Source organism: Salmo salar, chromosome ssa17 (assembly GCF_905237065.1).
Source record: "Salmo salar chromosome ssa17, Ssal_v3.1, whole genome shotgun sequence".
Classification (NCBI taxonomy): Eukaryota; Metazoa; Chordata; class Actinopteri; order Salmoniformes; family Salmonidae; genus Salmo; species Salmo salar.
In genome coordinates, this window is record NC_059458.1 from 14,195,318 (window position 1) to 14,217,537 (window position 22,220).

Genomic DNA, 22,220 nt, shown 5'->3' on the forward strand with positions numbered 1-22,220 from the left:
GTTTCACTCTGGGTGTGTTATTTTCCCTGTTCTACCTACCCTGTGTCATGAGTCATGACATTTTAATTTGGATGATGTGAGTGGGGAGGAGAATACCTTTTTAGTTTTGCAATGCTTTTGGGTAGCACATGAATGTAGTACCCATTCAATTTAGGGCCTATTTTGGCCCCGCTAATCACCTACTTCTACTAGTCCTTTTGTTCACACAAATATAAAATAATTTGATACATCTAGCCTATGAGTATATGTTAATGACCGATAGGGTTTAGATTAGAATCTAGACTTTGGAGATAGAGTCATTTTAGATCTGTCAATTACTGAAAGGGTAGCCTACAAGGAGAACTTGCAGTTTGCTGTCATTGTGAATGGGTTTAATGCTGTCTGGAGAATGATTGATGGGTGGTCCTCCAGATTTTTTTTGTTTTTATTGATAACGAATTTCCTGCATTTCAAAGGCCCAATGCAGTCGTTTTATCTCAATATCAAATCATTCCTGGGGAACAATTAAGTACTTTACTGTAATAGCTTTCCATGAAAATTGTCAAAAAGAAACAAAAATTGTTTTTAAGCAATCAATGGTAGTGACAGGGGCATGTGACCATCAAACCAAATATGGAGTTGATTGGAGTTGATTTCAGGTTATTTGGGTCACAGGGATCCCTTCCATTGATTTTTAGCTAGTGATGGCTAAAGTTAGCTAAGTTTGTAGTGGCTGTTTAAAGACAACCGAACCATGGATTACAATTTCTCCTGGCCCATAGACTACTTACAGGGTGAGGAACCATGTAACTACAAGTTAAAAACTCATGAACTACTCCTTTATGTAAGTAAACCTTGGACAAGTAAGCCTTTGCATGAGGCAACTTGATGTACAGGTACACCCCCTGGACAGGATGCTATTCTGTTGCAGGGCCTTACCCCCAGTCCATCTCCTTAATGCTGAGTGCCAAGTAGAGAGGCATCAGGTCTTTGTTTCGACTTGACCAGGGATCGAACCTCCAACCTTCCAATCTCACTAACAAAAATGACAAATTGAATAAAATCGATCTATTCATTTGTATAACTAACATTTGTTTATGGCCAAAAGGACATTCTTTGATAGACAATAACTTTCGTATTTTCATGAGTGTTTGAGTTTAGGTCACTGGAACCTTAATCGGGGAGGACAGGCTCGTGGTAATGGATGCAGCGGAATAAGTTAAATGGTATCAAATACACTGCTCAAAAAAATAAAGGGAACACTTAAACAACACAATGTAACTCCAAGTCAATCACACTTCTGTGAAATCAAACTGTCCACTTAGGAAGCAACACTGATTGACAATAAATTTCACATGCTGTTGTGCAAATGGAATAGACAACAGGTGGAAATTATAGGCAATTAGCAAGACACCCCCAATAAAGGAGTGGTTCTGCAGGGGGTGACCACAGACCACTTCTCAGTTCCTATGCTTCCTGGCTGATGTTTTGGTCACTTTTGAATGCTGGCGGTGCTTTCACTCTAGTGGTAGCATGAGACGGAGTCTACAACCCACACAAGTGGCTGAGGTAGTGCAGCTCATCCAGGATGGCACATCAATGCGAGCTGTGGCAAGAAGGTTTGCTGTGTCTGTCAGCGTAGTGTCCAGAGCATGGAGGCGCTACCAGGAGACAGGCCAGTACATCAGGAGACGTGGAGGAGGCCGTAGGAGGGCAACAACCCAGCAGCAGGACCGCTACCTCCGCCTTTGTGCAAGGAGGAGCAGGAGAAGCACTGCCAGAGCCCTGCAAAATGACCTCCAGCAGGCCACAAATGTGCATGTGTCTGCTCAAACGGTCAGAAACAGACTCCATGAGGGTGGTATGAGGGCCCGACGTCCACAGGTGGGGGTTGTGCTTACAGCCCAACATCGTGCAGGACGTTTGGCATTTGCCAAAGAACACCAAGATTGGCAAATTCGCCACTGGCGCCCTGTGCTCTTCACAGATGAAAGCAGGTTCACACTGAGCACGTGACAGACGTGCCAGAGTCTGGAGACGCCGTGGAGAACGTTCTGCTGCCTGCAACATCCTCCAGCATGACCGGTTTGGCGGTGGGTCAGTCATGGTGTGGGGTGGCATTTCTTTGGGGGGCCGCACAGCCCTCCATGTGCTCGCCAGAGGTAGCCTGACTGCCATTAGGTACCAAGATGAGATCCTCAGACCCCTTGTGAGACCATATGCTGGTGCGGTTGGCCCTGGGTTCCTCCTAATGCAAGACAATGCTAGACCTCATGTGGCTGGAGTGTGTCAGCAGTTCCTGCAAGAGGAAGGCATTGATGCTATGGACCGGCCCGCCCGTTCCCCAGACCTGAATCCAATTGAGCACATCTGGGACATCATGTCTCGCTCCATCCACCAACGCCACGTTGCACCACAGACTGTCCAGGAGTTGGCAGATGCTTTAGTCCAGGTCTGGGAGGAGATCCCTCAGGAGACCATCCGCCACCTCATCAGGAGCATGCCCAGGCGTTGTAGGGAGGTCATACAGGCACGTGGAGGCCACACACACTACTGAGCCTCATTTTGACTTGTTTTAAGGACATTACATCAAAGTTGGATCAGCCTGTAGTGTGGTTTTCCACTTTAATTTTGAGTGTGACTCCAAATCCAGACCTCCATGGGTTGATAAATTGGATTTCCATGGATTATTTTTGTGTGATTTTGTTGTCAGCACATTCAACTATGTAAAAAAAAAAAGTATTTAATAAGATTATTTCTTTCATTCAGATCTAGGATGTGTTGTTTAAGTGTTCCCTTTATTTTTTTGAGCACTATACATCAAGCACATGGTTTCCATGTGCTTGATGCCATTCCGTTTGCTCCGTCCTCCCCTCAGTAGCCTCCAGTGGTTTAGGTCCATAACTGGCCTCTATCGGTTTAAACTGCTTTCAAGGCAAGGCAACATAGTTTCTTTCTGTTTCTCAAACTGTTTTGTGCCAGGGACATGGCCTTCTTTCTCCGGGGAGTGCTTGGGTAAAACATGATTAACAACCACCTCTAATTCAAAATACCTATATTTGTATGTTTTTTCTCTATAACTAGGCCTACGAGGCCTATGTTAACACATATAATTGTTTTAAGTTAACAATAACATGGACCATGAAGCTATTCAATTCTCTATTGGACACCTGGGGGCTCCCAACACTTAGGGCTCCCGAGTGTCGCAGGGGTCTAAGGCACTGCATCTCAGTGCAAGAGGTGTCTACAGTCCCTGGTTCAAATCCAGGCTGTATCACATCTGGCTGCGATTGGGGGTCCCGTAGAGCGGCACACCACTGGCCCAGGGTAGGCCATCATTCCTAAGAAGCTGTTCTTAACTGACTTACCTGGTTAAATATAATTTTTTTGAAATATCAGAAACTTATGTGTAGAAATTATTTGATGAAACTTTTGAATGATGCCTTACTGCATTACCTCAATAAGTGCACTTAATAATACACAAAGAAATGTCATATCAGGTAGCCCAAATTTAATATGAAGGATTAATACAAGTGTCACGGCTTTCTACGAGAGGTGGGTGTAGGAGTCAGGCGCAGGAGAGGAGTAAATTCAATCAAAAGTGTTTAATAAAGTCCATCCAAAACATACAGGCTCAGGACCATAATACAGTCCAAAAAACACCACTAGAACAAAGTCTAGGGAAAACACCTGAATGACAAAATGAACAAAAATCACGTCACCCAACATACAAACAGGGAAAGCGAAATAAACCCGCACGAAACAAAGCGGGTAGGGAGAAAATAAATACCCAAACGAAACAACCTAAACAAGGCACAGGTGCACAATCAAAACAGACAAGACCAAACGAAAAAGAAAAAAGGATCGGTGGCAGCTAGTAGACCGGCGACGACGACCGCCGAGCACCACCTGAACAGGGAGAGGAACCACCTTCGGTGGAAGTCGTGACAACAAGAGAATATGTTCTCAGTCAATTTACCTGGTAAAATAAGGGTAAATAAATAAATGTTTGGTTTGCAGTGACTAAAATGCATCAAAGGTATTGGGATCACCTGGTAGGCAAATTATTGTGGGTTTAGAAAAGAGATTGCGTTCAAATATTTTGTCACAGTTATTTCTAACGTGTCCTGTGCGAAACGTGTCATCATGGAGGGAAACGGAATACACACAAGTGTTCCTGAGAGTCTGATCTTTCAGTAAAGGGATCATAATAGCTCCAATCGTTCAAAAGTTAGATGCAAATTTATAGGAAGGAAACAGAAACAGCTCTTTTTATCACAGACATTAATTGCAGGTATCAGAGGTTACTGACGTAACCGCGGCTCTATGAACGAAGAGGCACATTCATTATTTTTTTTGGGGGGGGACGACGACAAAATAGCCCTCTGGAATATTATATTCACTTATATGCCGACGATGCCTATGTTTTACCTAAATATCCACATTTATCATCGATAAAGAGGTTTGTTTGGAACCTCTCTGTACTGGCTCTGTGGCCTACTGGGGGCTCAAGGCTTCACATACACGGTTCTCACTAGAGACCACAGCCATAAAGTCATAATTATGGCTAAACCTGCCTATCTCTACAATTTCGCTTCTTAAAATCTGATTTTAAACCTAACCACAACCTTAACCACACTGCTAACCTTATGCCTAACTATAACCTTAAATTAAGACCAAAAAGCAAATTTTAGTTTTTCATGAATATTGACTTTGTGGCTGTAGTAACTAGTGACAATCCATACGCATATACACACCATAGACATTAAAACCAGATATCAATTCAAAATCTAATTCCATTTGTAACATGCTTTGTAAACAACAGGTGTAGGCTAACAGTGAAATGCTGACTTATCGGCCCTTCCCAACAATGCAGAGAGAAAAAATGAGAAATACTAGAAAAATAATAGGCCAACACGAGGAATAAATACACAATGAGTAACAATAACATGGCTATATACACAGGGTACCAGTACCGAGTCCATGTGCAGAGGTACGAGGTAATTGAGGTAGATATGTACATATAGGTAGGGATAAATTGACTAGGCCACAGGATAGATAATAAAACAGTAACAGCAGCATATGTGATGAGTCAATGCAGATATTTTTATTTAACCAGTCAAGGACAAATTCTAATTTACAATGACAGCCTACACCAGCCAAACCCAGACAACACTGGGCAAATTGTGCACCAACCTATAGGACTCCCAATCACAGCCAGTTGTGATACAGCCTGGATTTGAACCAGGGTGTTAGTAGTGACACCTCAAGCACTGAGATGCAGTGCCTTAGACCACTGCACCACTCAGGAGCCTTGGGTAGTTGTTGGTTAACTATTTAACTAACGATTTAGCAGTCTTATGGCTTGGGGGTAGAAGCTGTTCAGGGTCTTGTTGGTTCCTGACTTGCCGTGCTGTAACACAGGGATGGGGATGGGGGCCATAAAAAATCTGAACTCATCATGAGGGGCCAAGCAAAACATGTTAGCATCCCACCTCTTGACAGTGGAGAGAAAGATTTAAAGTTAATTTTGTGCAATTCTACACAATTTGCCTTGGGGCGTAGAGAAAATATTTCAATTGTGTAACTAATTACATGCAATTCTACTAATTTTGCCTTGGGGAGGAGAGGAACATGAGCTGTTTTAAAGCAAATTTCCTGCAATTCTACACATTTTGCCATAAGGTGGAGAGAAATGGTGCTGTTTTTAATATGAGATCTGAGAGAGACTGACCAACAAAATTAATGGTGGTATGGCTTGTGGGCCCCTGACCATGATTACTAAGTTCAGATAGCTGGCCGTTAGACTAACTTACCAATCTAAAAAATGTTAGCTGACATGGGCTAATTGAGTGACTATCAGTGACTGACATAGCAAGAGAAAAACTGCTGATGCAAAGCCACATTTCGAAATTGCACCTTGTGTATTCTACAATTCTAATTTGCAACAGTAAATTGTGACTCCGACTGAGGGCAAGCAGTTGCCCATCCCTGGTTTACTGCCGTGTTCACGTGCTAGTCGGAACTAGGAAACTCTGACATTTCCAACTTGTTAACTGGTTGTAGTTATACACGTGCCCGCTCAACCAATTAGCAAGTTGGAAATTTCAGAGTTACAACTAGCACGTGAATGCGGCATATGACTTGGGTGACTGGAGTCTTTGACAATTTTTAGGGCCTTCCTCTGACACCGTCAATAGAGAGAAATAGTAATGGTATCTTTTTGTAGGCACTAACTCAGACATTGGTTCATTGGATAAAGCCTATGAGAAAATGAATGGAGCTTTAGTATGGTTTTTGGATAAACTATCTTATATGTTTTGTTCTATGAGATCCTTTTAAGCATTTATGTCATCAAAAAAATCACAAAGCACATAAATGGCTTCATAATTCATAAAGTTCACGTTAACTGACTGATATTATCTCATAGAACAAAATGTATGAGATCCCCCCAAAGCCTGTGTTAACCTCAGAACATATTTTCGACGTTTATCCCAAAAACCTATTCCTTCCCATGAATTTTCCCCCATATGAATGGCTGAACGAACTCATTTCCGGCTTTTATTACTACAGGTTGGCAAGCTCCATGGCTCACATTTCGAGAAGGACATAGCAGCATCCCAAAATTGCGACGGGAGTCATGGGCGAGTGGGTGTGTCGAAATGAAAGTAGTGGGCGTGTGGAAAGTAGTGGGTGTGTCGAAAGCGTTCTGCTTTACGTTAGACGTTTTTGATTGAACTGTTTTTTTTATTTAGTTTTTTTGAGTGGCAGCAAATCTGCACAATTAGCTGATTCCCGGTCCATTCACCCACTCCTTTCGACACACCTACTCGCCATATGGTGCGTTCAAGACAAATAAGAACTCGGATAAAAACGAGGTCAAATCATGACGTCAATGATCTTAAGGTTGGTTAGTCGAAGCTCTCGAAAGAGGCCCGAGTTCCCAACTTGGAATTCCGAGTTGGATGACCGTTCAAAACACCTTTTCCAAGTCAGAGCTCGTTTTTTCACGAGTTCCGAGTTGTCTTGAATGCACTGAAGTATGGGGGAAGGCCATCATGGTCAGCTGACCATATGACAGCGTGCATGACCAGGAAGTAAACATTGAACATGACACGCAGAGGTAAGAAAATAAACACACATCCCACTTTAGTTAGAATATAAAATAATACTGGCTTTGTATTTACATGCATTTGTTATAATACAAACTAAACAACAGGAGCATAGAGTGACGCTGTTGCGCGAACATCTAGAATAGCTAAAGGGTTAGTTAACTAGCTAGCTAGCCAGCAGATCCGACACCTTATACTTGCTTATAGTTGCACTACAGGGTTTGACAGGCCGTTTGCATGAAGGTGCGCTATGCTTAAATCACTCCGCCATTTCTGGTTGCTAAAATGTCGAACAGTTCGCCAAATTCCAATGTATGGGACATAAAAAGCAAGTATAGTGTAGATAATCATTGTACCATCTACACTGCTGGGAAATATATTTTCAATAAACAAAAAATATTGTATTTTCAGCTGTTTAACGCTGGTGTACAATACCGAAAGTAAAAGATGCAAAAACGAAACTTAAGAACAGGAAGCACAGAAATAGTGCACAGAGAACAGCTCTACTGCTTATTAGACTTGCTTTCAATGAGAATGATAGATCTATAACTCACATTACTATGTGTATTTGGTTGGCTCGCCCAAAAAGTTACATATTGCAACTTTAAATTAAGACACAGTGGATATGGCTCGGAAAACATATCTAATTCCAAGGATAAGTTGTACTTCGAATACTCCAAAATGTTACACAGAAAAGATTGAAAAACTGCCCTTTTTATAAAAAACTACTGATTTCAACACCCAAAGACTAATTGTGGGCTAGTCTTTGGGTGCTGAAACTAGTTTCACTAGGTACGCAGGTTCATTTGTGGAGTTTTATTGGCCACATGTTAACTAGCAGTAGCCACAGCAGCCATTATGGAATGGCACATTGCGCTGAACAACAAAGGAGCTGATTGGCTGACACTGCCATTCCAAAATGGCTGATGTGGCAACTGCTATTTAGCATGAGGACAAAAAGTGCAGTTTTCTGGAAAAACTAGCAGTCGTTCAATCTTGTCGGTGTAACAGTTGGGATAATGGGACAATTGATTCAAAGCTTCAAATCAAGTTCTTTTTCATCCTTGAATTGAGGTCAGAATTGAGGTCAGCCAAAAAAACTATGTCGATTCAAACAGTTTTTGACCAGTGGGTAGTAAGTAGCCTATTTACTAAAATGCGTGCGATTGCAACTTCTCTGCTGTGGCAACTTCAGATGGTTTCCAGGTGTGGCAAGCTGTTTGGATAACAACGAGTTTAGCTAGCTGTCTTGTAATCATTGTAATGTCACATAGTTAATAGTTATACTCTATTGTCAAAGGGATTCATCAAGACCAACTCAAATGGTGTCCCTGTTGTGTACCTTGCAAGACCATCGCAACGATGTCAACTGGTGCGCGTTCTCCCCCACACTGCTGGCCACCTGTTCAGCTGACAAAACCTTACGAATTTACAACACCCAAGACTTTTCCCGAAGTCCCATAATCCCCACTCTCTGGCCACGGCTATGGCGTCCACTGTTGTTGCTTCAGCGCCTGTGGTCAGCATTTAGCCTCGTGTTCAACTGTTGTGTGGTCAACGGACACAGGTGAGATAGAGGCAGTGCTGGAGCATCCGGGTAGGAACCCCGTCAGGGTTTGCGCCTTCTCGCCCGACTCTTCACACCTGGTTTTGGAGGCGTCTGATGGTACTTTAGGGCTTTGGGATTTCCCTACGAAAACTTTCCACGGGTGAACTTGATTGATATCGTTTATCTCCATGCTATCGAAGCATAAATAGGCCTGTGTGTGTTGCCTATATCAACTGAGGCTTTGTTGGCCTCTGCAGACTGATGTTATGCGTTGTCTCTTACATAGTGTTCTTAAATGATTATTTGTCAACAGTGAATGACACCACTATGGTGGCCTGCTCCTTCACCCCCTGTGGCCAGATGTTTGTCACTGGATCTACGTATGGGGACCTCAGGCTGTGGGACCTGGACATGAACCAGCTCCACGCGGAGAAGAACACTCACGAATTGGGGGTTGGCTGCTACTGCTTTGGCCCCAAGATCCTCAGTGGTGATGATGATGATGATGATATTTTCCTCCCGCTATCTTTGAGTTTGGCCTGTTCCCAGATCTGTTTGTACAAACATGACAACGATCGTAGGAGTTGTCTATACAGCACAACATTTTGATCTGGGACCAGGCTATCTTGGAGTCTCCATATATGGGAATTTGTTGAGACTGTCTCCAGGTCCAACACAGGCAGTATGTTGACCACACGCTACGGTTATGCAAATGCCCTGTTTAACGTCGAACTGTGTGCATGTGTTGGTAATCAAATGATGTGGTGGATGTGTGTTCACAATGAATGATCTGAAGGTGTAGTCCATCCGTCCCCTCTGGCCTGTAGGCTGTAAGATGCAGCTGCCGCACACCCTGACCGGCCGGTCTGCCCCGGTGCTCTCCTGTGATTTCTCTGCAGACGGACAGCTGCTTGTGTCTGGGTAAGTCAGCCCGTGGGTGATCTCAGGCAAAGCGCTCTCACAGTTAGTGATAAAGTTGTACATTTACTCCAACTGGCCACAAGGGGGAGAAGTGTTGCTTTTTACCATTGCCTTTTCTGTTGCAGCTCAGTGGACTAAACAGTCACAGGTGTATGATGCTGTAAGACACTCGAGCTCTTTTCATTACCATAGAAGTCATTTCAGTTTAACTCCCCATGTTAATGTCCCACATAGAAATCCATAAACACCTCCCATCTGAACTTGAATGTTGTTGCTTTTTCAGAGCCAGGGGGCTTTGCTCTGCACATTGAACCAACATGAGAGGTAATCTTCCTTCATACCCTTTGGGACATAGTCACATCTCAATGGCCTTATTCGAGTAGCCTACTTTTTAAAATGTACCTTTCCGTCCTCCCTCCCATGATCCTTTGCTGTAGGTACATGACGGCGTGTGCCTTCTCTCCCAGCACACCCCTGATCGCCACGGTTTCTATGGACAAGACTGTCAATATATGGTGAGTAGAGGACACACGCAGTGGCCATGGTGGGTAACACACACACACAACACACACACACACACACACACACACACACACAAAGATGGACAGAAGTCTAAGATAGGAGGTGTATTGACAAGCTGCCAGTGTTATTGGCATTAAGAATGGCATTAGCATTCTGAGTCACGGTGTGGGGTTCCTACGTACTGTTTCACTATTTTCTCATGTAAACAAAGATCCTGTTGACTTAATGATGATGACAGCCTGGTGATTATGTGCTGTTTTTGCATAAGCTCTTCTTTATTGACTATGGCTTAATTATGTTTTTTAGTCTGCCAATCACCATCCCTCTCTCTGCATGGTTCATGGGAAGGAAAACAAAAAGAAGGGTAATCTTTACCTGGTGAGTTTTACATTTTCTTCCTTATCTGCACCACTCATGTCCCATCTGCTCATTGAAAGCAGTGAGGGATGGAGGATCTCTGTGAAACCTAGGAGTCCCACTGCTATCAAAGAGGGCTTTATTGAGAGTAATACTTCTAACCAGGTGATGATGCCTTCTGCTAATATAACTTTCATAGCCTGTTGTTTCCAGGTGACTCTTTCCTTGAAGCACTGCCTGGCGAGAACTGAGTTGCTTTTACCTTTTCATGTGTATTCGCTGTATTAGTGTACACAGTGTACAAAACATTAAGAACACCTTCCTAATATTGAGTTGCATCCCCCTGTTTGCCCTCAGAACAGCCTCAGTTCGTCAGGGATTCATCAGTCTATGTTATGGAAAGAGCAGGTGTTCATAATGTTTTGTACACCCAGTAGTTATATAGGCTCACAATGCTTTCTTCCTCTCCTCCTCCCCTCCTCTCACCTGACACTTTTCCAAGAACCTATACACAGCTCTTTCTAAAGAGGCTTGTCAATAAAATGCTTGCAATTCAATGACTGTAATTGTAAATACGTTAATGTTCATCGTTTAGGTTGACAATGGTATTTAAAAAAAAAAATTATGTGGCGTCTTACTGTGCTCTTTGTAATGTACTACATTTTTCACATCTTGTTATCCAGTTGAAACTGCAACGTTCTCATGCGGAGGTGGGGAAAGTGACTAAAAAGCACTATAGAAACTTCTGATGGATTACACATTAATAACTATAGTAACAACATGTCATTGAGAGATACTAATGTGCGGTCACTTCCTGTTTTCCGACCTATCAGGCAGAAAGTTTCCGGGTCACTCCAGACTTCTGGTCAGTGATTGGTCAGAGGAGGGCGTGGCTGTGTGAGGAAGGGCTGGAGACGCTGGCGGGAAAACTTCAAGGCAAACATCATAGATGGAGCGGAGCTCGTCAGTCTGACCAAGGAGACACTGGCCTCAGAACTCAACATAGGTGGGGACGGCACATCACACCATCGACTAGACACATTATCATAATAACATGCATTATCATATTATACACATTACCCACTTGTCAGTCTGGTGTCTGAGATCAACATTTTGTACAGTAGCTGGAAACAGAGCGTCATCACATACTCAGGCTGGAATATTTTTTAAGTAGGGGGAGGGACGAATGAAAAACAAGGTGGACATTGAGGAATGAATGTTAATGAGATTTACTCAGGATTACATACATTTGAACTGTACAGCATTCGATTAGGCCATGTGTATTCTGCACCGCGGGTGTAATCTGCTTTAAGATTTCTGCCCCATTACATAACACAATTACTCATCCCAAAATACATATCATGTAACATAGAAAATGGTATCCACCTAATACCATTTCTGTCTGAAACAATTCCAAAATCCATCTGAAAATGTCACTTACAGATTTTGGTTGATCCGTATATCTTCTCTTTTAAATACAGATCTTTCACCCTGGTGAGGAAAGCCAGTTTTCCCAACTTTTTCTCTGTGGTAGGTGTGGGTCTGTTGTTGGTCTCTCACGCCAATGGCAACCATGGTAACCAAACAGCCGTGTTCTCTAAAAGAGATGAATCTCTTAGTAGACATGGGTGTCTCTCTCTACTGTCTCTGAGTGAGGGATGGCGCCATGCCAGGCTGTTATCTTCCTGATGGAGAGAGATTATCCTTTTTCCTCTCAGGGATGGAGGGCTCTTTTTGGTTTTTTTTGTGTGTCTAACACACACACACACACACACACACACACACACACACACACACACAACTGACCTCACTTTACTGTAGTCTCCATGGTGACCAGGAACTGGGTCATGTACGCAGTGTGTTCAAGCCAGGATATCACGTCCACAAATGATGCAAGCTCCTTTGGCCAATGTACCATTTTCCCATATCTCTGCCTGGTTGTTTCCTGTTGGTGTACTGTGGAGTCTGTGGGGCTGCACAGTATGGTCCTGAGGAAGGTGGGGGAGCTGAAGGCAGGGTGTGTGTGTGTACCGGTGTTCCTGATGAGTTCTTCTGTCCAATCACCAGAGAGCTGATGAAGGACCCTGTTATTGCTGCAGGTGGGACACGCCCCCACGGCAATCTGTCTTTCTGGGTTGTGTCTTTTTAGATATCTATTTATCTATAGCTATGCTACAACATTTTTTGCAATACAGTGGCGTGCTTTTAAAGGATGCAAAACACGTTATCCATCTTGTCTACTTTTTTTCTTCTGAACAGATGGGTACTGCTATGAGACCGAACCCTGAAGATGGCTATTGGACGCTGGAGGACCAGCCAGTGAGAAAGAGGGTTGCAAGGGCGTCTCTACATCCCTTTCAATCCGAAGATGGCCTATCCCTCAGTTAACTTCTGACCAAAAGTAGGCTCATAGTACATAAAGCTATAAATGATGTTTTCAGGTTGACCATACTGAGCTTCGATTCAATCCCTTACTGTGTCTGCACTTACACATATCTGTTGGGATGAAACTACTTTATAATGTAAATATTTATAGCTGATGAGACATTCTAATATATATATTCTCAAACTCATGCATGTTGACCATGTTTAACTCTGCTATTTACTCTGCTGCTTTAGCTCCAAAACCATTTCACTGATGATAGTGCAGTGCTTTCGGAAAGTATTCAGACACCTTGACTTTTTCCACATTTTGTTACGTTACAGCCTTATTCTAAAATGGATTGAATGTTGTTTTTTTCCCTCCTCAATCTACACACAATACCCCATAATGACAAAGCAAAAACAGGTTAGACATTTTTGCAAATGTATAAGAAAATAAAAACCTATCACATTTACACAAGTATTCAGACCTTTTACTTTTGTTGAAGTACCTTTGGCAGCAATTACAGCCTCAGGTCTTCTTGGGTATGAAACTACAAGCTTTGCACACCTGTATTTGTGGAGTTTCTGCCATTCTTCTCTGCAGATCCTCTTTGCCCCAGTCTGAGGTCCTGAGCGCTCTGGAGCAGGTTTTCATCAATAATCTCTCTGTACTTTGCTACGTTCAACTCTACCTCGATCCTGACTGGTCTCCCAGTCCCTGCCGCTGAAAAACATCCCTACAGCAGGATGCTGCCACCACCATACGTCACAGTAGGGATGGTGCCAGGTTTCCTCTAGATGTGACACTTGACATTTAAGCCAAAGAGTTCAGTCTTGGTTTCATCAGACCAGAGAATCTTGTTTCTCATGGTCTGAGTCTTTAGATGCCTTTTGGCAAACTCCAAGTGGGCTGTCGTGTGCCTTTTACTGAGGAGTGGCTTCCGTCTAGCCACTCTACCATAAAGTCCTGATTGGTGGAATGCTGCAGAGATGGTTGTCCTTCTGGAAGGTTCTCCGGATCTCTACAGAGGAACTCTGGAGCTCTGTCAGAGTGACCATTGAGTTCTTGGTCACCTCCCTGACCAAGGCCCTTCTTTCGATTGCTTCGTTTGGCCTTGAGGTCGGCTCTGGGAAGAGTCTTGGTGGTTCCAAACTTCTTCCATTTAAGAATGATGGAGGCCACTATGTTCTTGGGGACCTTCAATGCTGCAGAAATGTTTTGGTACCCTTCTCCAGATCTGTGCCTTCGACCTCATGGCTTGGTTTTTGCTCTGAAATGCACTGTCAACTGTGGGACCTTATATAGACAGGTGTGTTTGCCTTTCCAAATCATGTCCAATCAATTTACCAAATGTGGACTTCAAGTTGTAGAAACATCTCAAGGATAATCAATGGAAACAGGATGCACCTGATCTCAATTTCTAGTCACATAACAAAGGGTATGAATACTTGTGTAAATGAAGTGTTTCAGCTTATTTGTAATGAATTTGCAAACATTTCCCCCCAAAATTGTCGCTTTGTCATTATGGGTATTGTGTGTAGATTTTTTACATTTAAAAAAAAATCCTCAATCAATTTTAGAATAAGGCTGTAATGTAACAAAATGTGGAAAAAGTCAAGGGGTCTGAATACTTTCCAAATGCACTGTAGGCATTTTTGAAGGGATGCTGGTGTCAACAACAGACGTGTTCAATCTATGGCTGAAGTTCTACAACGGGGATAGCAGATATCGGTACACACACCATTTTACACCGGGGTGTTTGAAATGAGAGGAAGAGAGATGTCATTTCGAAAGGGAAGACCGTTGTCATTGTAGTTTTCCAAAGAGATTTTATTTCCCCGTGATTATGGTAGTGGTGCTTGAGCATAGTCTGTATAATGTGTCGCATAGCTCACAAATCAAAGATGGCAACAATGTACATGTATAATATCTGTATCGTCTCACCAATAATACCCTTACAAGCTATTCTGTACCTTACTGTAAACTGTTAATGTTGTGCACACAAACAAAATAAATCCAACTTTTCCAATATTTCTCTAGCTGTGCAAAAATAACTATATAAAATATATTGTTCTTACAACTGACCAAGCCCTCGGCACAGTAAATAAATGAACATAGACCGCAACAACAAGCAGTTACAACAATGTCCGTAGGATTATATGTACACTTAATTAAATAGGATTATTTATAAAATGTACAAAGGTATAGAACCCTCCATGCATTGTGAAACACTTTGCATCGAGGGCTCTGTTACACTGACAAAGGCTATCACCACTTATATAATCTATAAATAGAACACGTACAAATCTAATGTATAAACATCCCTATTCGATATGCGTGCCGATCATTAGCCAATCGTTTAATCAAATGGCTTCTCGTCCATTAGCATCGAAACCCTTTTAGCGTTGTTCTTTACAAACTACATCATAGTTACGTTGTTATAATGGCACATAGTAGGATGCTATGCTACTGTTCAGCTAGTGGGCTGGTACTATATGGTGTTTCCCAGGTCTGATTATGTGCACGGTGTTGTTGGCTTACTGGAGTTGCTCTAGGCATGCTTACGCAAAAGCACAAATGCCTCAAATGCTGCTTAAGTCTAAACGCAGTGCATCACACACACTGTCACTTTACAAGAGTCAGATTAAGAAAGAAACTTTGAAACCCTTCTCTTGCCACGGTTTCTCTGGAATACAGAGAAGGTTATTATGGTGTCTGCACCTGCATTTGTGCTTGAATGAACATGGTCAGTTCAGACGTTGGATTCTATAAAGGAGCGTTTAGGTTTGATGGGTAGGATGGCTGGGTTATCTCTGGTGAGCCCTGCCTGCCGGTGGTTCCCGTCTGGGAACTGGGAGGAGTGATGTAGGCCTGAAGCTGGACCTGGTCTTGGCTCCCTGTGGTGGAACCTGTCTCCAAACTCCCTGGCCAGGGCCTTGGCCTGAGCCTGTTGGGCCAGGTGCTGGGCCTGAGCCTGGGCCCCGTTGAGCACCTGGAGGGGAGCCTGGCTCTGCAGTGGCTCAGCGTAAGAGGACCTCCGCTTGAACTCATTATTCAACCCCTGGATGTTGTCCGTAGGGGCCATGCTGTGCCTCTGATTCTCTAGACCTTCAGGGGAGAGTGGCTGGGAGTGAGGCTGACCTTGCCAGCCCAGTCCAGGTGGGGGCTGCCCCTGGACACGCACTGCCTTGTCCTTCACCCCCATGAATGGCCGAGGCTTGAGCTCTGGTTTAGCCGGTTTGGGGCGAGGCACGTCGGGCCCCTGAGGAGCCTGGGTCCTGCTGCTGTCTGACAGGGTCCCGCTGGAGGCTAGGCTACTGCTAGAGCTGGAGGCCTTCATACTGCCCGTCTGACCACCGGAACGCAGACCGGGGCCAGCCGACCCCCCAGAACCCTCCCTCCTTACCTCCTTACCAACCCCAGGGGTGAGGAACCCAGCCTGCCCGTCCAGCATGGTGCCGGGGTGGGCTGAGAGCCTGTCTGTTCCCCTAGCCAGGCTGGAGGAGTGGCCCTGGAAGGGCTGGACAGATGAGGAGGAGGAGGAGGAGAGGTGGTGGTGGTTGGCAGGGGTGAGCCCCGTGTGGTGGTCTGTGGAAGAGGAGGGCAGAGGGCTGATGTCGATGCCCAGGCCAGGGCTGGGTCTCAGGGAGGTGGAGATGTGTCTGCCTGGCAGGGGGCTAGAGGGGCCACACAGAGACATAGGCCTGCCCCCTGGTCTGCCCCCTACCTGCAGGGAGTTACAGTGCTGCTGCTTGGTCTTCATGCTTTGGTTCTGTCTAGGACCCTGCTTGTCCAGAGACAGGTTGGTCTGTGTGGACCCGTCCAGAGGGGAACCAGGCCTGGGGTCCAGGGGAGCTAAGCCCACTGCGCCTGGTACTGGTGGGAGAGCCCTGTTGGGTCCATAGGGGTTCTTGGGCCTGTTGGGTCCATAGGGGTTCTGTGAGGGCTCTTCCTCTCCCCCTATCTCTTCATAATCATCATCTAGTTCATCCTGGCTCTGTGTATCACAACTCCTCTCTGTGTCCTGGCTCCTCTCTGTGAGGTCGTCAGGAGTCTGGCTGTGTGCTGCTTGTTGGCCCTGTGGTGTGTTGGGGGACTGCTGCTGCTGTTGTTGTTGACACTCGTCCTCCACACGCGTCAGCAGACGGTGGATCTCCCGGTTGGTGGGGCAGAGCCGAGACGCCTCGTGGAGGTCAGCTAGTGCCGCTGCATACTGCCTGGATGGACGCATGAGGCCAACATAGTGAGAGGTGAGTGTGTCTTGTCCTTAGATAAAACTGTACTCGTCATTCTAGTCCCCCACCTTGTTATCAGTATTAACTGAGAAGCGTTCTGTACTAACCTGCTGCTCCTCTTGGCTCGTGCTCTGGTGTAGAACGCCTCATAAGACTTGGGTTTCAGTTCCAGGGCTTTGGTGGCAAACTCCTCCGCTATACCAAAATCCTGTCGGGGAAAAGAGGACAGAAACTCAACAGTTAATTATGAATGTTTACTGTTAAATTCAGTCCACCCTGAATTTCTCAAGGAGAAAACCAACGCCTTGAGGTCATTAGCCAGGGTAATGTGTTTGTGAGCGTTAATGAGTGCAGTGTGAATCCAGCGGTAGTCCACACTTTGCAATTACTGTAAGTGACTGGAATGAGGAATTCAGCGTTGTTTAACTGGAGAATTATTCATCTGTGTGCAGCTCAGAGTAGAGCAGCTTTCTCTCCCAGTGTCTTAATGGATTCTCCAGACGGGTGCTCGTAGCTTCTCTCCAAACCGCAAAAAAAAAAAAAAAACTCCAATCAGATGTCGGAAATGAAAACTACTGACTCTTAAAGGTACAAATGCAGCCGTTTTTATCTCAATATGAAATCATTTCTGGGTAACAACTAAGTACCTTACTCTCATTGTTTTCGTAAACATTTTCAAAAATAAACTAAAACAGCTTCTTAGCAAAGAAACATTTCTCAAGCAATAGTTTTGCTAGGACTGTCTGGGAGTGGTCTGAGTGTGGAGGGGAAAACTAGCTGTTATTGACAGAGAGCTTTGGAACTCTTATTGGTTCATTAACTAATTTAACACCTGGTGATGTCTTTTCAAACAGCTCTTACAATAAAAGGGCATTATCATCATTTTCACAATTTCACAGTATTATTGCAACCTCAGTGTGGAAATATACACGACTTAGAAATGTCCTTGTTGTCCATGAAAACATACATGAAATGAGTTGCAAAATGAATAGGAAATATAGTCAAGACGTTGACAAGGTTATAAATAATAATTTTTAATTTGAAATAATAATTGTGTCCTTCAAACTTTTGCATTCGTCAAAGAATCCTCCATTTGCAGCAATTCCAGCCTTGCAGTCCTTAGGCATTCTAGTTGTCCATTTGTTGAGGTAATCTGAAGAGATTTCACCCCATGCTTCCTGAAGCACCTCCCACAAGTTGGATTGGCTTGATGGGCACTTCTTCCGTACCATACAGTCAAGCTGCTCCCACAACAGCTCAATAGGGTTGTACACAGCGTTGTACGAGATCTTCAGTTTCTTTGCCAATTTCTTGCATGGAATAGCCTTCATTTCTCAGAACAAGAATAGACTGACGAGTTTCAGAAGAAAGGTCTTTGTTTCTGGCCATTTTGAGCCTGTAATCGAACCCACAAATGCTGATGCTCCAGATACTCAACAAGTCTAAAGAAGGCCAGTTTTATTGCTTCTTTAATCAGACAAACAGTTTTCAGCTGTGCTAACATCATTGCAAAAGTGTTTTCTAATGATCGATTAGCCTTTTAAAATGATAAACTTGGATTAGCTAACACAACGTGCCATTGGAACATAGGAGTGATGTTGCTGATAATGGGCCTCTGTACGCCTATGTAGATATTGCATTAAAAAATCAGCCGTTTCCAGCTACAATAGTAATTGTCAACATTAACAATGTCTACACTGTATTTCTGATCAATTTGATGTTATTTTAATGGACAAAAAATGTGCTTTTCTTTCAAAAACAAGGAAATTACTAAGTGACCCCAAACTTTTGAACAGTAGTGTATATAAAATACAGAGAAATCATGTTTTTGACTGAGCTGGGCCTTTAATGGTCATTTCATAAGCACCTCTAGTGGCCCCAGTGTTTGTGTGTGTGTGTATGCATGCCTGCGTACACAGTGTATCCATCCATCTCTTTGTATGCCTAGAGAGCTTGCGGTTGGCTTGTTTTTAAACGAGTTTCCCTGCTCCCCTCATTCCTCTCAGGTGAATATTTAATGAAGCAAACCACAGTGTGATTCCGTCCTTCAGATGGAGGTGGGCATTACACCACAGCCTTGAATTCCACAGCTCTGAATAACTGTTCAATGTTTAATAACAGTTTTTATGGCCTCTATACTCCCACTCCCCTCCTGTTCTGTTCACCTGCAGCATGATGAAATATGGATGATGTGTGCCCAGCCAGCTTTCTCTTCCCCCTGACCCAATATCCACCAGCAACAACGGAGGGAGGATCCCTTCTTTCCGTGTGGGTTTGTGTGCGCACGTGTTTGTGCACGCGCGTCCACCCTGCGTGTGTGTGTGTGAGTGAGCGATTCCTCCAGTATATGGGAGAGGATGACCGTATCACATTATAGCATCTTTCCATTATTCATTTGCCGGAGGATGCCATTTTACCACCACCACTCTAGTATAACAGTCTTATTATATTGTCTGGTAAAACAAGGGTGTTTTAGATCACACCCTCCATGCTGCTGAGATGAAGATCTATCCATTATACCTACTGCTATACTATTAACATGAAATGACATTTCATTCAATATTAAATCCTATAAAATAGCTAATGGAGTAGTGTGTAGCTATATCAGACGACGTAATACCTTCAGTTTTATTAAATGTTCAGTTATATTAGCAACTGATAGAGTAGTGTGTGTGTGTGTGTCTCACATTAGTTTTCCTGCGGCAGCGTGACATGTTGAGGTACAAGGAGACACGGAGCTCTTTCAGGCCCTTCAGGTCGTCTCCGAAGCCGTCTCGGGGGAACTTCCTCAGAGCGTATTGATACCTCTGGGCTGCCTCCTTCATCCTCCCCTTCTGGAGAGAGGAGAGATGGAGAGGGAGAGAAAATACAGACATTGATTTGGAGAAGAGGGCTAGCAGGTTTTCTAATTGGACACACTTTCATGACACACACACACACACACACACACACACACACACACACACACACACACAGCGCGAGAGATCAGGTTTTCCTTTTGTTGTTAACCCACCTTATACAGCAGGTTGCCCTCCTCCATGAGTTTCTGTAGGAGGATGAGGAGGACGTCTGGTTTGGATGTGGCCATCGCCCACGTAGCATGACCTGGTCAAGAGGTAAGAGAACACAGGTTAAACACTCACACACACACACACACAACGCTCTAAAAGGTATCTAAAGAAAGTACCTGATCGATCATAAGGGGATGTTCTGTAGCCTTTTAGCAGGTAGAAAGGAGTGAAGAGAAAGAGGGGTGAAATACATGATGTTGATCGCAACTTCCTCAAGACCCTGCAGGGCTTTAACACCTACAGATCAGGTCAACTCTAACTCACCCAGCTTGGCCCCTTTCTTCAGTAGGGTGACCACTACAGCAGCGTTCCTACAGCCCACAGCCCTCTCCAGAGGCCTCACCCCACTGTGGTCCACATGCTCCACCACCGCACCCTTCTCCACCAGGTACTGAACCTGTGGTTGTAGAGGACACCACAAAACAAACAGCATTTTTAAAAGGATTCAAACAAGGCCAAAGGTGCTGGAGGGAATTGTGAAAATTCAGTACTGTTTTAAAAAATCTACAATCTAGGCCAGTTGCAGCAAAATCTGAATTATGTCTGTGGATCTATTTGTTTCTCCAGTTTGCAGTATTAGAAGGAACCCCACCATCTCTGCATCACCGTTGAACGCTGCCAGGTGGAGAGGGGTACGTCCGTTCCTGTCAGGGTGGTCTATCTCTGCCCCCTTCTCCACCAGGCGCTCCACCACGCCCTTCTGACCCTTCAGACACGCCCAGCTCAGAGCTGTCTGGCCCTCCTTGTCCACGGAGGCTAAAGACGCGCCTGGAACCAGATCAGAAATAACACGCTCACGCCACTGCAACTCAGTCTGACATATACTCAGTTTATTAGGTACACCCATCTAGTACTGGGTCGGACCACATTCCCCACACCATTACACCACCACCACCAGCCTGTACCGTTGACACCAGGCAGGATGGGACCATGGGCTCCTGCTGGTTATACCATATCCTGACTCTTCCATCAGCATGACGCAACAGGAACCAGGATTCGTTGGACCAGGCAAGGTTTTTCCACTCCTCAATTGGCCAGTGTTGGTGATCGTGTATCCACTGGAGCCTCTTCTTCTTGTTTTTAGCTGATAGGAGTGGAACCCAGTTTGGTCGTCTGCTGCTATAGCCCATCCGTGACAAGGACCGACGAGTTCTGCGTTCCGAGGTGCCATTCTGCTAGTCACTAGTTTTGCCCATTTTAATGTTCAAACGAACAGTAACTGAATGCCTCGATGCCTGTCTGCCTGCTTTATACAGCAAGCCACGGCCAGGTGACTCACTGTCTATAGGAGCGAACCATTTTCGTGAACGGGGTGGTGTACCTAATAAACTGTATATCTCAGAGCTACAAAATGAAAAAATTATCTAAAATAACACTCTATCCCCCTTAGTGCACTGAGAATTGACATGTACCATGATGTGACCCTGACCCTGGACCTCTCACCCTTTGTCAGCAGGAAGTCAGCAGTGCTGAGGTGGCCCTCGCTGCCTGCCACCATCAGCAGACTGCGGCCCTGCTTATCGATGGTGTTAATGTCCACACCGTGCTGCAGCAACAGCTCTGCTACCTGAGAGAGGGGGGGGAAGAGAGACAGAGAGAGACGAGAGAGAGAGCATGAGTGAAAGGACAGCCATCAGTGCTGTAAAGCAGGAAAATTAGAAGTGTAACAGAAAGACTCATCAGAATGATTCTCACCTGGGGGTGTCCATGCCTGATGCAGCTGAAGAGTGGGACCACCCCTCTCCGGTTGGGCTGCTCCGCCCCTGCACCCATCTCCAGCAGGAAAACACACGTCTCTGTCCTGCCCCGGCCTGCAGCCGCACTCAGAGCTGAGAGAGAGAGAGACCCCCAGAACAGTGGTCAACTACCTACTTCACCACTGTGCGCTGAATGAAAGTAATCGTTGTTTTTGTGTTATTGATTGTTTTGAGACAGTTAATAATGAGAGTATAATATTGGCACCACACATGCAATGTGAGCTACAGTACACTGTGAACAGAAAATGTCACATCCCTGAGTAGGACTTTCAAATACTATTTTTAGACTGGCCACACTTCAGTGGGCTCATATCTCCCTATGCTCTCTAGAGAGGCAGGCTCTTAGCTGAGG

General features: G+C 44.5%; 1 protein-coding gene and 2 long non-coding RNA genes across 9 annotated transcripts in view; 2 read left to right on the forward strand and 1 right to left on the reverse strand.

Moving 5' to 3' along the window:
- Window positions 1–6,744: 6,744 nt before the first annotated feature.
- Window positions 6,745–14,836, forward strand: LOC106575159 (uncharacterized). Of its 6 annotated transcripts, none has more exons than XR_006759978.1 (9): window positions 6,745–7,102; window positions 8,954–9,322; window positions 9,468–9,561; window positions 9,687–9,721; window positions 9,845–9,885; window positions 9,999–10,076; window positions 10,390–10,461; window positions 11,274–12,539; window positions 12,700–13,246. It is a non-coding gene; the product is annotated as an uncharacterized lncRNA (long non-coding RNA). The 6 variants fall into 6 exon arrangements; XR_001321695.2 differs by adding an exon at window positions 14,455–14,836 and having other exon boundaries at window positions 6,747–7,102; window positions 8,954–9,561; window positions 12,700–12,841; XR_001321699.2 differs by having other exon boundaries at window positions 6,750–7,102; window positions 8,954–9,130.
- Window positions 14,837–15,515: 679 nt separating this feature from the next.
- The window catches only part of LOC106575157 (protein TANC1), a 54,502-nt gene continuing 47,797 nt past the window's right edge, over window positions 15,516–22,220 (reverse strand). The window contains exons 20-28 of one of the 2 annotated variants that reach the window (XM_014151391.2): window positions 21,807–21,940; window positions 21,555–21,678; window positions 20,704–20,879; window positions 20,376–20,508; window positions 20,228–20,257; window positions 20,054–20,145; window positions 19,728–19,874; window positions 17,148–17,248; window positions 15,516–17,022 (exon numbers count right to left, since the gene is read on the reverse strand). In XM_014151391.2, coding sequence (XP_014006866.2) covers window positions 15,558–17,022; window positions 17,148–17,248; window positions 19,728–19,874; window positions 20,054–20,145; window positions 20,228–20,257; window positions 20,376–20,508; window positions 20,704–20,879; window positions 21,555–21,678; window positions 21,807–21,940 — 2,402 coding nt within the window. In that variant the 3' untranslated portion in view covers window positions 15,516–15,557. The remainder of the gene's footprint in view (window positions 17,023–17,147; window positions 17,249–19,727; window positions 19,875–20,053; window positions 20,146–20,227; window positions 20,258–20,375; window positions 20,509–20,703; window positions 20,880–21,554; window positions 21,679–21,806; window positions 21,941–22,220) is intronic. The other variant, XM_014151392.2, reaches the window with a different exon arrangement.
- LOC106575160 (uncharacterized) lies at window positions 19,870–20,893 on the forward strand. Its single transcript, XR_001321704.2, has 3 exons — window positions 19,870–20,156; window positions 20,398–20,499; window positions 20,679–20,893. It is a non-coding gene; the product is annotated as an uncharacterized lncRNA (long non-coding RNA).